This window comes from Populus alba, chromosome 6 (assembly GCF_005239225.2).
Source record: "Populus alba chromosome 6, ASM523922v2, whole genome shotgun sequence".
NCBI classification, from domain to species: domain Eukaryota; kingdom Viridiplantae; phylum Streptophyta; class Magnoliopsida; order Malpighiales; family Salicaceae; genus Populus; species Populus alba.
In genome coordinates, this window is record NC_133289.1 from 2,853,350 (window position 1) to 2,867,857 (window position 14,508).

The 14,508-nt window shown below is 30.8% G+C and overlaps 2 protein-coding genes across 3 annotated transcripts; one reads left to right on the plus strand and one right to left on the minus strand.

The window, feature by feature from the left end:
- Positions 1-270: 270 nt before the first annotated feature.
- On the minus strand, positions 271-2,838 carry LOC118053035 (uncharacterized). 2 transcript variants are annotated; one of them, XM_035064164.2, is made up of 5 exons: positions 2,688-2,734; positions 2,348-2,452; positions 1,615-1,801; positions 1,395-1,467; positions 271-641 (listed from the first exon to the last, which is right to left on the minus strand). In XM_035064164.2, exons 1-5 carry the CDS (start codon positions 2,716-2,718, stop codon positions 393-395), a joined length of 645 nt encoding a protein of 214 aa, XP_034920055.1. In that variant the 5' UTR covers positions 2,719-2,734; the 3' UTR covers positions 271-392. The 2 variants fall into 2 exon arrangements, with proteins under 2 accessions (XP_034920055.1, XP_034920057.1); XM_035064166.2 differs by lacking the exon at positions 2,348-2,452 and having other exon boundaries at positions 2,688-2,838.
- Positions 2,839-9,228: 6,390 nt separating this feature from the next.
- Positions 9,229-13,786, plus strand: LOC118053086 (amino acid transporter AVT1A). Its single transcript, XM_073409666.1, has 12 exons — positions 9,229-9,663; positions 10,427-10,701; positions 10,806-11,020; positions 11,245-11,268; positions 11,374-11,554; positions 11,678-11,897; positions 11,970-12,105; positions 12,190-12,206; positions 12,390-12,538; positions 12,820-12,863; positions 13,200-13,262; positions 13,373-13,786. Exons 1-12 carry the CDS (start codon positions 9,473-9,475, stop codon positions 13,466-13,468), a joined length of 1,611 nt encoding a protein of 536 aa, XP_073265767.1. The 5' UTR covers positions 9,229-9,472; the 3' UTR covers positions 13,469-13,786.
- The last annotated feature ends 722 nt before the right edge of the window (positions 13,787-14,508 follow it).

Consider the following 14,508-nt stretch of genomic DNA (forward strand, 5'->3'; position numbering starts at 1 on the left):
GTTTAAAGTGAAAGTCCATCTATATAGGATCAACAGCTGATATTGAAGGTGTGTCGTGCTTGGTGGACTTGCATTCAAGCTCTATCTTCTTGCCAGTCTCATATAGTCTTGAAGAAGGTCAATTCTTCCGAAGAACATTAAAAATACATAAAGCTCTCCAGTTGGCTCTCCTACAAGAGGCTGGGCTGGGTCCAGCCCTCATCCCACCAACAAACATAAACATAAAAACAAAAAAGAGAATATTGGGCCTTAAGCCGGCCTAGCCTCTCATTTAAAAAATCAGGGATCATTTTAAATTTATTGGAAAGCGTCATAACGAGCCAATTTTCATGAGTAAATGAATTGGAAAGGCACTAACAATTGATCAACAACAGCACACAGATGATGGATGCTCATATTTTGTTAAGTTTAGCAAGAAGGTAAACGGAGGCAGAGGTGACTCCAGGTATGAAGACTTCATTTGGGATCGATTTAGGGGCTACTCGTTGCTTGATGAAGTATGTGATTAAAGGAATCCCGAAGATGAAGAGGAATGTGTCTTTTGAGCCATAACCTGTAAACCCTGATTGGATTATTACTTCCTGGATGATCTTTTGGAATTCGTCCTTTTCCAGATGTTTTCCTTTGTCCAGGGCGTGGTCCTGCATGCATTCAAATTTTTATTATTGTTAATAAAAGGCCATCTTGATCATATGAACGATATAACCATTAATTATTTGAGTCTATCCATGGCTAATATTGTTATTCATTAAACATAATTAAGCACATCTCTGCACAATTAACACATCTCCTGCCTACTCTTAAACGCCAAAATAAATGGGAAAAAAAAAACATAGAGGTACTCAATCAACCCTATTTTTGGTGGAGATTCGATAATTATTATTAAACCCAATTCAGCCCGCCGATCCTTACCTACATGGGGTTTCAAATTAAATAAAATAAGAGTTGATTTATTCAAATCCCATTAGCTTGGTAGGTCAACCCGTAATCCGATCGATAGGTTCAAAACCCGGCCCCACTTCTTCTTTTTCCCTTTTAAATCCACATTGTTTTACTTGTTTTTAAAAAGGAAATATTGAAACAACACTATTTTTTGTTGAACTGATCGATCGGTTCAAAACCCGGCCCAACTTTTTTTTCCTTTTTAAATTTATATTGTTTTACTTGTTTCTGAAAACAAAATATTGAAAGAACACTATTTTTTGTTAATTCCAATTAACTCGATTGGGCCGGGAATAATAATTTTCAGGGTGAACTCAAGTTTTTAAAAATCAAAAAATGTTTATAACTTAATGTCAGAATAAATAATGAGAAGAATTAATTTTTTTATATCTACGTTAATAACGATCCTTATTAGCAAAAAATGTAAAGGATAAGACAATTATAATGCTTACTTTATAAATTTCCCTGAGTTTCTCAGCATCTGGGAGACGGAGTTGCGTGCTCTTAAGGCTAATGTTAATTTCTCTGCAAAGAACAACAAGAAGAAGTAATTAAGTTAATCCCAATTACTCCTAATTAATGAATATTAATTATTTTTCAAGAACATCAAAAAACAAAGCCAAGAGATCAACATATATATAATGCAAGAAGAAGGTCAGTGTGTATATATACTGGACAATTTCGCATACTGCTCGAATGAAATATGGAGCAGAGGTTATCTCTTCCTTCGATGGTTCCTGTGATGAAGATTGGGGGTCATGAGCTGACTGCATTTTCTTGATGGCTTCTTCTCCAAAATATTTTTCATAGTTTTTTTCTATTATGTGGCCTATTTCCCTTTCCTTGTTTTCCTCACTCCCTGCATTCATTCATTTTTAAAGCGTTGTTAGCCTGGTTTCTCACATAATTATTTAATTTGCATAAATTTCAACATATATATATATATATATATATATATATATATATATATATATCTCACTAGTTTAAGGCTTTTCGCTAAATTTCTTTTGTCTAAGAATTAATGGGGCAACCATGTTTTTTTCAGGAAAAAAAAAAAACAAGTTATGATATCTCTTAATATAGTATGAAAAATAATGATTTATCTCTTCTTTATCGAATATAATAAATTTGTTATTTTTTTATTAAGAAAACATGCAACGATGCCATTTTGAGGAGGAGAAATAAATGCAATACCAGCTTGGCTCATTTGATAGCCAAATCAGGTATTTTTTTTTTTCAATTTGAAAAATATTACATCTATTGACAGAATCAATTCCAAAAGGAAAAAAAAAATCTATTAACAAGATCGAATCTATAAGTATATGAAGTTTCTTAGGAAGGAAGAAATGTTCCTATGATTTCTTGATAAGAGAAAAAAACTCAGATTTCAAGGCCTTGTTCTTACTTTCTCTGGCACCAATTTCTTTAGACAATATTGACAACAGTCCAAGCAATTCATCTACACCTTCAAAATTTAAAGCCCTAGCCTTAAAATAGCTCGACAATAGCCCTGTGGGAGTTCATTAATTTGTTCTTATGAGCAACTCCCAAGACATGAGAACCCCACACAAAAAACTCCAAAAAAAAAAATGCATGAAAGATATCTTTTGATGATATAATTTTCATTTGCACCTGTTTATCAGCAACAATAGTATAATATTTTCTTAGAAATTCCCAAGACAAATGCAAAGTGCAATCTCAAAAAAAAAAAAAAAAAAAAACGAGAGAGAAGGCCAGAACCGTACCAGGAGCTAATTTCTTCAAGGACTGCCCCATGTCTCTTCACAAAATTATGAGAATAAAGTTCGGGGGGCTGATCGAAGTAATAAAAACAAAGAGAGCTTTTATATGTTCATGTGATCCACGGGGCAATGAAAACTTGTACGTTGGGCAGAGTATATTGCATTCTTTCATGGGAAGCAATGCTAAGAAGAAGCTTATACTGAATAAAACATAGGAGTTAAAGAATATGGAAGATGATTCGTACCTCTCTGTACGCATTTTTGTATCAAAAGGCATAAAATAATGTTTTTATCCAAACCAAATGCAATAATTTCCAATCACTGTTGATTAAATAGATTACTATAAGATGGAAATGATAGTTTAAATGGGCTAAAAAATTTAATCAGTTCAGATTTTAATTAGTTTGGAATTGAGATTTATTTTAGTGGAATAAATATTACTACTTGCAAGGTTAATTGGGTTGTTATTATTAAGAGATTGGCCAAATAATTAAAAATTAAAAAGGGGTAAATCTTGAGATAATTATTATATATAAAAAAAAAAAACTTTCTTATCTCGCGACATCTAATCGGGATAAGAATTGCCCTTTGAAATAAAAAATAAATAAAATTTAATCTTAATTAATATAAATTTCTAACTTGAACAAGTAATGATTAGGATATTAAATCTAAATCAATTAAAAATATGACCCGATAAAATGATTTCCAAATATTGGACTAATGAATTGATAGGCATCATTAATTATATGGATGTCACATAGGATCCCATAATCCAATAATCAATTGAATTCAATAAAATGATCATGCGTGCATCAAATTTGATGAAGATAGCATGATTTGAGTGATTAAACTTTTAGATCTACCGACACAAAAGTTTTGAGAGGTTTAAATTGGGTTTACGAGTGTGATTTTATACAAGAAATTTTAAAGAGAATTTAAATACTTTTATATTGCGCCTTATGAAGGCATATATATTGATATAATTGAATCTTAATCATGCAACTAACATATATAGTTATTTAGATTAGACTTAATTACATGATCTATTCTAATCATATGATCAGGAATGGAGCAAGATCTACATTGGAAAAACATAATAACCCAAGTTTTCTAATTACTACAAGATTTTGTTCGATAATAAGAGACTTTCAAATTAGTTTGCATGTTGATTGTCATTAGATGATTTTGATAGACAATAGTAAAGACAGGAAGCTGATGGGTGTATATATATATATATATGTCCATTATAAAACTCGTAAAATTTAAATTTTAAAGCCAAAACTAGTCAAATCTAAAAATTTACCCCTCCTAGAAATCTTTTCTTAATTTTACCCCATAAAAATAATTCTCGGCTCGGCCCCTTTTTAGGATACATCCCTTGTATAAATTAGGTCATTTCTTTTTAAAATTTATTAAATATAAAAAGTTAAATTATGAAATATTTCTTCTTTGCTACCGAGTTAAATTCTTATTGTTCATCTACTGTTATTAATATTAGTATATTGACTTGTGTTTTGTAGCGAGTCAAAATATTATTTTTTCAAAAAATATTAAAAGAAATATTAAAAATATAAAAAATATTTTAAGTTTTTTGAACTTGGATCTGGCGGCCATGCCATACCCAATCACCTTGGATCTGACAACCATATTAGATACAAGCCACTTGAATCTGGTAAACATGTCTAATTAATTTTTTTATAAAAAAAATATTTAAACTATCATTGAAGTATTATACAAATAAATACTAATAAATTTTTTTATAAATTTTTTTATTTTTTTATAAAAAAACATTTAAATTATCTTTAAAGTATCATAAATATAAATCTAAGTTTATAAATTATTTATAAATAACAAATTATCAAAAAAATCTAATTTAACAATTTAGATCTAAAAATTCAAATCATATCATCATATTGAAATATTTTATTTTTTATGTTTATGAATTTGTTATTGCATCAATATAAATTCTATCGTCTCTTTTTTTTTTATGAATTTGTATTTTTTATATATATTTTTACTCAAACTCATTGCAAAAAAATGTTTATTTAATAGGTGGTCGTTTGTGATTTTTCACCGAAGACAACATTATTTTTTATTTTTTTAATAATATTGGACTATATGTGTTTAGTTTCATTATACAGTTTATGTAGTTTTTTTTTTAACATTTTATCATATTTGTATGAACCCTTTATGTGGATATATGTTGAAAATAAGGTTTTTTTTAAAGATAAGACCTGCTTGGGTCTAGCATGGTCATCAAACTCAAGGCACCTGGATCTGGCATGGCCGCCAGACCCAGGTCGTTTGAGTCTAACATGGTTGTTAAGCCAAGGCGCTTAGGTCATGCCATATCTAGATATTGACTTAAAAAAGAAATATAGTTAAAAAGAGAGAGAGAAGGTAGAATTTCTATTGAATAAATAACAAATTTATAAATATAAAAAATGAATTATTTCAATGAGAAGATATGGTTTGAATTTTTAGATCTAAAATGTTAAATTAGATTTTTGTGATGATTTGTTGTTTATACATTATTTATACTTGGTTTATAAATAATTTTTAGACCCATGTTACTTGGATCTGGCAAGCATGTATGACCCAAGTTTACTTGAATAACAACAACAATAACAACAACCATGCCAAAACCAAACGTCTTTGATATGGCAAACCATGACACCCAAGTTTAGAAGGGTTTTTCAGACCCGTGCTTGGGTCTGCTACATCCGCTCCTGGGTCTAGCATCAAACATGGTTGTAACATCTAAGATACTTGGGTCTTGCAAATCATGTTAGACCCAAGCAAATAACAAGTAAAGAGAGGATAATGATGCACTTTAGTTGTCAAGAGAGAGAAAAGAAAGAAAAAATACAAACAATCAATCACCGAAGGCAATCCAACCATGATATGTTTACACGCAATAATAACAACAATAATAACAATAACAATATCAACAAGAATAACAACAACAACCATGCTAGACCCAAGCCCCAAGCACTTTGGATCTGGCAATCATGTTTGATCCAAGTTTAGTTGGGTCTGACAACCCATATCAGACCAAGCAAAAATAAATAAATAAAGAGAGAACAATTATGCATTTTAATTTTCATGAGAGATAATAAAAAAAAAAAATAACGCAAACAATCGATTATCGACAATAACTCAACCATGATATGTCTACACACGCTGCTCAATGTGAAAGAGAGCATGTATGTGCATCAAGTGTTACGACAATCGATCAGATTTGGTCACTGGAAAGCGTCTCACACGTCTTTTTAATGGTGCATGTGGAACACGCCCTAGCAATTTTATAATTAAAAAATAAAAGATACAGCGTCAAAATACTAACCCCCAAAGACAAAGCTTCTTTTTTATCTTTTATAAGGCTAAAAATGTTATTTACTTGTACTTAAATTTTTTTTAAAAAAAACTTGAATATTCTTAAAAAAAAAACATTGATCTATTCATAAATAAATAAATAAAAACTTAAAAAAGAACTATTATTACAATTCATATAAAATAAAATATTTCTTAATGCAGAGTGATTTCCGCCTACTATTTAAACTTTCTTATTATGATAGTCAATTAATGTTACACGCAGGACGTGTAACACACTGCCCACTCCTCTTTTGTCCAAACGTAGGACGTGAAACGCACTGCCTACTCCTCTTTTTGTCCAAACGTAGCGCCCCCCCCCCCCCCAGGTAATGTCCACTCCGAACGTAGCCCCCCCCAGGTAATGTCCACTCCAATCACGTGTGATAATTACTATTTTTAAAAAATATATTAAAATAATATTTTTTAAAAATAAATTTTTGATATTATTATATAAAAATACTAAAAAAATTTACACCGTTAAAATAAATAATGCCTAATCTACCTTTAAAGGCGGAGGAAAAAACAGGAGATTAAAATATTTTTAGTTTTTAAAGTTTATATATATAGACACACACACCTCATTAAGAGAGGCTGTAATTTTCAGAGGAGATAAAAAGGGACAAGAAAAGGTGTTAAATGTGATTTGTTGTTTTTTATTTATTAGATAATAAAGATAGTTTATTTATTTAACTCAGGGTATAAAGTGTAAGTTTTAAAAGTATAATAAAAAAGTAAAAACAAAATTATTTATCCTGATACATCCCATCAAGATTAAGGATTGTCCTTTAAAATAGTTAAAAAATAAAATTTAATCTCGATTAATTTAAATTTCTAATTTTAAACAAGTAATGATTATGATAAATCTAAATCAACTAAAAATGATGACTCCAAATCAAATATTTTCCAAATATTGGACTAATGGATCATGGGTAGGCATCATTGTGGATGTCACATGGTATCCAATAATTCAATAAACATGGTGGGCCTTGTAAAAATATTTATAAATTATAATATTCTCATCATAAAACTAGTAAAATTTAAATCTAAAATTAGTTAAATTTCAAATTTCTAAAAATTAAATCTAAAAAGTTGAATTATAAAATATTTCATCTTTACGACCAAGGTAAATTCATATTGTTCATCTATTATTATTAATATGATAGTCAATTAATATTAAAACTGTAACAAAACATTAACAATTAACAAAATTTTAAAAATAATCACAAAAATAGTTAATCATATCAAAATTTTTTATACATTTTAAAATTTTTAGTACCAATAAAAAAATTGGAATAAATAAAGAAAATTATAATAAATAAAAATAACATAAATAGCCTGTCATTTATTACTCATCAACGAGATGGATGATAATAATTATTTATAAATTGAGTTTCTATTATATTTACATCTTATTTATTTATATTTGATAGAAAAAACTAAATATTAATATTTTATTCATCATGTATCCATACCATATAGATTTATATTATTTGAGAATTATTTACTATTCAATTTAAAATAAAACAATATATCTATATTAGGATATACATATATATTATATTGAACATAAAAAATAGAAATATTATATATATTAGATTCAAATTAAGTTAGATAATATTTATACTCAGTGTATTATATATCAAATAAAATAAATATTAAAAAACTCATTCTTTATGTCAAATGGATGAATGTCTACTGGAGAATAAATTGTTATACTATGAATCATTAATAAGGCGGTGGATCTTAATGGCTGCTATTTTTGTCCAAACGTAGGACGTGTAACACACTGCCTGCCCCCCACGATTGTTATTGAGAAAAAAAAACAAGCCCACTTAACGTCCGCTCCAATCACGTGTCACGTGTGATGACGTGGTCCGTATTGACCGGAAACATGGCACGCTACAAATATCTACCTCCAACGCGCATCCATATGTGTTGAGGAAAAAACAGAAAATTAAATGATTTTTAATTTTTAAATAAACCGGGACAAGAAAAGGTGTTAACTATGATTTGTCGTTTCTTGTATATTGTATATAAAGATAATTATTTTTTTAAAAAAATTATTTAATATAAAATATAAATTTTAATTTTAATTTTTCAGAGTACAATAAAAAAAATTTTTTTTTTTTTTGGTGTAACAATCCAATAAAAAGAACTTTTACATTCTTCCCCTTCCTTAAAAAAAGAGTCGGGAAAACCTATCAACTACACTTCCAGCCTCTTTTAATATTTATTTATATAATATATAATTGTGAATTGACGACAAATCCCTAGCTCTATACTACCTTATAGGATTGGACTTTATTACAAATCATATGAATTTTTTTAACATAGCAAAAAATATAGAGATAATAAACAACTAATTGGTATTATTATTAAACATGATCTAATAAGTTAATCTTATAATTTTTTGATATAAATTTTTATTTAATCTTAATTTAAAATTAAAATATATGAAACTTCACCCGATATAACTTTATTAACTTTATCAATTGAAAAATAATTCAACTTGTTGGTAAAAAAAATTCTAATGTTAAAAAAAAAAAAAAGATGAAGTTGACACACAAAAATCCATACTCATCTTTTGTCTTGTATAGTTTAAAATTAAATCATGAAAGAGTTATTTAGGCATGATCTAGTAGACTTGAAAAGTTCAAAAACAATTTAATCTATTAATAAAAAAAATTATGATAAAATTGAAAAAAAAAAAGATAAAACTAATAAAAAAAATCTCATAACCTAACTCATTCCTTAGCTTATATTAAAAACTAAATTGAAGTGAAAATTGTCTTGATGTAATTAAGTTAATTTAAATAATCTAAAAATAACTTAAATAATTGTTAAAAAAATATAAGGATAAAATTTTAAAAAATATGAGAATGAAAAAAAAAAAGAAATGGGCTAAATTGAAAAAAGGAAAAAGAGATTTTTCCAAGTATGTTAGTTGTATTTGGTAATAGGTAAGGTAAACAAATAATAACTCCTTTAAATTTCAACGAGGATATGACTCGTTAGATGCTTACACGTCACAAGGATATTCATACTATAACAAGCTAAGGGGAGAGAGAGAAGCGCGTGTAGAATGTAGATAATACTGCCACCGGTTTTCTGACAGAAGCTATCAATCATTATTATGCATTTACGTAATTCTCCATCCTCCTTCTGAACAGTAACCTAATTTCCCACCAAAAAGATTGCTGTCTTTTCTGTCATCGCCGTATCCTTCTCGACTTCTAATTTTAGCCAACCATGTTTACGCACAAAAGGGAGAGTACAAAAGTGTAACAAAAGCCACAGAAAGCAAAATCAAATTTTTGTCCAACAAAAGCACTTAAATTACGAGATTTTTAAACCTTTCTTCGCTAGCTAGCTTGCTGGCTAGGTGTTTATTTGCTTAATTTCTTCGATTTCCTATGGCAGAGAAAGGTAAGGAGGAAGAAGCAATTGAGTATTATTTGGAGGATGAAGATGGTGACGAGGAAGGAGAAGTTTTGAACCGGGTTGAAAGTAGTAGTAGTGGTGGTGGTGGTGGTGGTGGTGGTGATGAAGATGACGGTGGGAAATATGGGACTTTCTCTTCTCAGCAATGGCCTCAAAGTTTCATGTACGTAATTTGATTTTGAACGATTAAGCAATGCTTGTTTTATCCCTTACTTTTGTGAATAAATTAATAAATGAATCCCACTAGGCTGCATAGAAAAATCTTTCACTAGCATTATTCTTTGATTAGTTTATATATCTATCCATTTATCTGTGTATCGAAGCAGCTTTTCATGAGAAGACTACTGTACAATTGTTGATTGCATAATTTTTCTTTAAGATTTATTTGGAAATTAAATCATAGGACGGGGGAACAAGTTACAAGTCCAATGATATGATTTGCATGCCCGAAATCATTTATATGTCCTTCTTGCCTGCCCTGCATTAAATTCCCTCTATCGTAAGTTTGTTGATTATAATGTACTGTTAAAGGAAAAAGATAGTCTTGTCACAATATACAGGTTTTTTCTGTTCTACTCAGTTATAGTTGCTCCCTGACTGCATTGGCAGCTAAAAGTGAGTGTTTAGATGGTGGTTGAGTAAGAAAGCTGGTGCCCGGGGCCATACTTCTGAATGCATCCACTTTAATTAGTGCAGTCAATAGTGTGTTTTTTCTGCAAGTTACTTATGGCTGGTTACCGAAGTTCAGTATTGAGGAATTTATTTATCATTGCTCTGGCCTAGTTAAGAATTTAATTGAAGAACATCAACAATGCTGGCCTTTCTTTTGTTTAAAAACACAAATTCGGAGATGAGTTCTCCGTTAGAATGAAATGTGTTCAAGTAGATCCTCTTATAACAACCTTTCCTTTTGCATTTTATGGCAGAGAAACTATCGATCCTTACACAATCTCAGTGTCACCAAATTTTGGATTTCTTCGACGTGGACCAATTAGCCAGAGTTCAAGTCATGAAAATTGTAGTAAAAGTTTTTCAGATGCGGATGCAAGGACTCCCTTTCTGTCTGATGTTGAAAAGAATTATCAGAAAGAAGAGTCGGATAGGATCTCAATAGCGCGGTCATCGTTTTCAAAAGCTTCATTTCATATTGGAGAAGTACCTGTTCCTCATGGATGTAGCTTCACACAAACTGTCTTCAATTGTAAGCCCCCTTTTCAAGTAGTCCTATAATATGTGAACTTTAATTTTGTTTATTCTGTAGTGTTCTTTCGGTTGAAATTGAGAAATGGCATTTTTTTGGAACAGCATTTAATGTAATGGTTGGAGTCGGGGTTCTCTCTATGCCTTATACAGTGAAACAAGGAGGCTGGGCTAGTCTGGTATTACTTGTTGTTTTTGCACTTGTGTGTTGTTACACAGCCACTCTTATGAAACATTGTTTTGAGAGCAAGGAAGGCATCATAAGCTACCCTGATGTAGGAGAAGCTGCCTTTGGGAAATACGGACGTCTAGCAATATCAGTGAGTTTTCATGTAACTTTAAGTGCATAGTATTGTCTTCCTTGTTAACAAATTTTATCAGGAATGGTGATATATATCTGGAAGGTTCAGCAAAATTAATAATTGTGGAAATGAAAAGGAATGCTGATATAATCATAGGTTATATCTGTTTTCTTTTCTTTTCTTTTAATTGTTTCATGCTTTTATGTTCTCTTCTAACATTGTAATCTTGAGTCTTGGTGCAGATCATTTTGTACACAGAATTATATGTAAGTGTTAAACATTGATTCTGATTTTGCAGTCTCTTCTATTGTATAGTACATGCTATTACTTGTCAAGCAAATTAACGAGGGCTTTCTTGTCCTCTTTTGCAGTCTTACTGTGTAGAATTTATCACTTTGGAAGGCGATAATCTTTCCAGGCTATTCCCTGGAACATCTTTGGATTCCGCCGGTTTTCATCTTGACTCTAAGCACTTGTTTGGAATCACAGTTGCTCTTGTTGTTCTACCAACTGTTTGGCTAAGGGATCTTCGTGTGATCTCGTACCTTTCTGGTAATGCAATCTTATCCTGTCATGTGTCTATCCCCCTAATTGTATTGAAATATAGAAGCAATGAAGCATCATTGCATTCTTTCACATTTCACCTGACCTTTTGCTTTCATCATTCTCTTGCAGCTTGTGGGGTTTTAGCGACAATTATGATTGTTCTTTGTATGATTTTGGTCGGTACTGTCGATGGAGTTGGATTCCATGAAAATGGTCCTTTGGTGAAGTGGAGTGGAATTCCATTTGTCGTTGGTGTGCATGGGTTCTGTTATTCAGCTCACTCTGTGTTTCCAAATATCTACCAATCAATGGCTGACAAAAGACAATTTACCAAGGCAGTAATAGCATGGTATAAAACTTTGCTCAACTATGGTTCATAAAATCTCGGGTGCCTTTTCAATGCCTTGTTGTTGTTTTACAGCTTTGTATTGAGCTTTGTGATTTATGGAGGTGTTGCAACTCTGGGATTTCTCATGTTCGGTGAGCGTACATTGTCTCAGATAACCTTGAATATGCCAGCACACACCCTTACATCAAAAATTGCTTTGTGGACTACAGTAAGTACAAGATTTTATATTCCTCCTCTGCTTACTGTAAGGTTTATTTGGTTACTGAAGTGGGATTCCTTCTTTTTTTCACAGGTTACCAACCCGCTTACCAAATATCCTTTAGACAACTAATTTCTTGAATTCTGAAGAGCAGTAGATATGATTTTCTGCTACAGACAAATAAATGGTGATCCTAGAACACCTTATGATGGATTCTTTTGCTGCGATACGATAGTTGGTTCTTGGCTTTAGTTGATTAATTGAACGATCCTTTTTACTTCCTTGACAATGTACAAATATGCACTGTTGATGAACCCATTGGCCAGGAGTATAGAGGAGCTACTGCCTATTAGAGTTGCAAATAGTCTGTGGTGCTACTTTCTTCTACGAACAGCGCTCGTCGCATCTTCTGTGTGCGTTGCCTTTTCTATTCCTTTCTTCGGTAAGTATCGAAAGCTGGCTTTCTTGGTTCCATCTCATATTCTTCACGGGGTGAAATTCATCTTGCAATTGTCTTGTATCTTAATCTCTGGAGATAAATATTCTGCTTCTGTGCACAGTTTATGATGAACCAGCTGGTACTAATGCAAATGATTAGAATGATCTTGTGAAAAAATTTCCTCCGATTCCACTAGTAGTTAGAAGCAATTCAGTGTACGCGTATCTTTTTTCCATCAAGTTAAATTTTACTGAACTCAGATGTCATAATGTTCTTCGTTACAGGTCTTGTAATGGCTTTGATGGGTTCTGTCCTCTGTATATTTGTGGTACGTATAAACCTTTGAGCAAACGTATTATGCATTACAGAATAACTTTTTTCCCCTTGCAAGTTCAAAATGTTTTCAACTTGTATTCTTGTTTATAACAAAGATTGTTAGAACATTTTGATCTTCGTTGACAATTTTGGCGCGATAATCATCCGCACCATCGTTGTTATTTGAATATGAAAACTGACTTGGTTAATTTCTGAACATGAGCTGCATCTTTCCCGCTTAGCATTTGCTTCCATGACCAAGCTTGTTGCCTCGCGCTATACTTCCTTTATCTCTCTCTTGTTTCTGGACTTCGACATCCATTTTTATCGTTTGCGTGGCTATATTCAGGCAGTAATATTACCAGCTTTATGCTTCCTAAAGATCATGGGGAAGAAAGCCACAAGGACACATGTAAGCAACTTTCAACTATTTATTTAACTTCAACTGGTTTTATGATTAGTATTTCTTGTCACTAACTTGTTATTAAAAGGAGTAATTACCCTATTCTCGTCTGTAAACAGGTTGTCTTGAGCTCAATGACTGCTGCACTGGGCATCATTTGTGCGATCGTAGGAACATACTCTTCATTATCAGACATCGTGAAGCAGTACCCATGAGATACCAACAGCCAAACGTTTGATCAAGTAACCGGTGATAAGCATCAATTCCTGCAATTATCTGTTTCCATGACTACTTCACAAAAGGGCCTTGTAATTTTTAATGTTGAAGCTCATCATTTCTCATACCTTTCCTTGGAGAAGCTATATTGAGCACCTTTTTTCAACATGAATTGCCAGAGGCAGCTAAACAGCAGCACTTCAGGAATTTCGATTCTTGGAGCGTTCTTGTTTCTTAATTATTTATTCATCATTTAATGTTGGAGCTGCTGGACTTTAAACCATAGTTATAAAGTATGTTTCTGCTTAGCAAGTAAATCCTGTGATCCGTGGATTCGAAACTGGTCTGGATTGGATTGAGATTAATGTGTATCTAGGTTTTTATTTCTACAAAAATAATATCATTTTCTTTATAAAAAAAACAACATTTTTTTTTAAAAAAGAATTGACTATACTGATTTGTAAGTTGACCTGTCTATAGATAACCTCAACTAGATTCTATAACTATGCTCTACATGGTATTTAAAAATATAATTACGGTTATTTTTTAAATTATATTTTGCTTGGAAATATATTAAAATAATATATATTTTTAAAAAAATTATTTTTGATATACATACATCAAAATGATCTAAAAACACTAAAATAATATTAATTTAAAAAAAAATTAATTTTTTTTTTAAAAAATTTTAAAATACAAAAAACAAATAAGCCTTAATCTTCTTGTTAATGAGTAGATATCAGTTGTCTCTGGTGGACTTGGGAAGAGTTGCTGTCCTTGATGCGATTAGCAGAGCAAAGAACAATCTGGGCCTAAGTAAAGAATAATGATAGAAATTTGTTTTGTTAAACATACTTTTGGGCTACTTGGGTTGAGCTTTATGTCTTGCTAGTTTTTGAATCTTATAAATAAATTTTTTTTTTTACCAGCCCATTTATCCATAAAAGCAAAATTTCTTATTCCAATCCATTTATTCACAAAACACATAATAATAATAATAATAATAAATAAATAAATATCATAAAAAAAAGTCTATTTG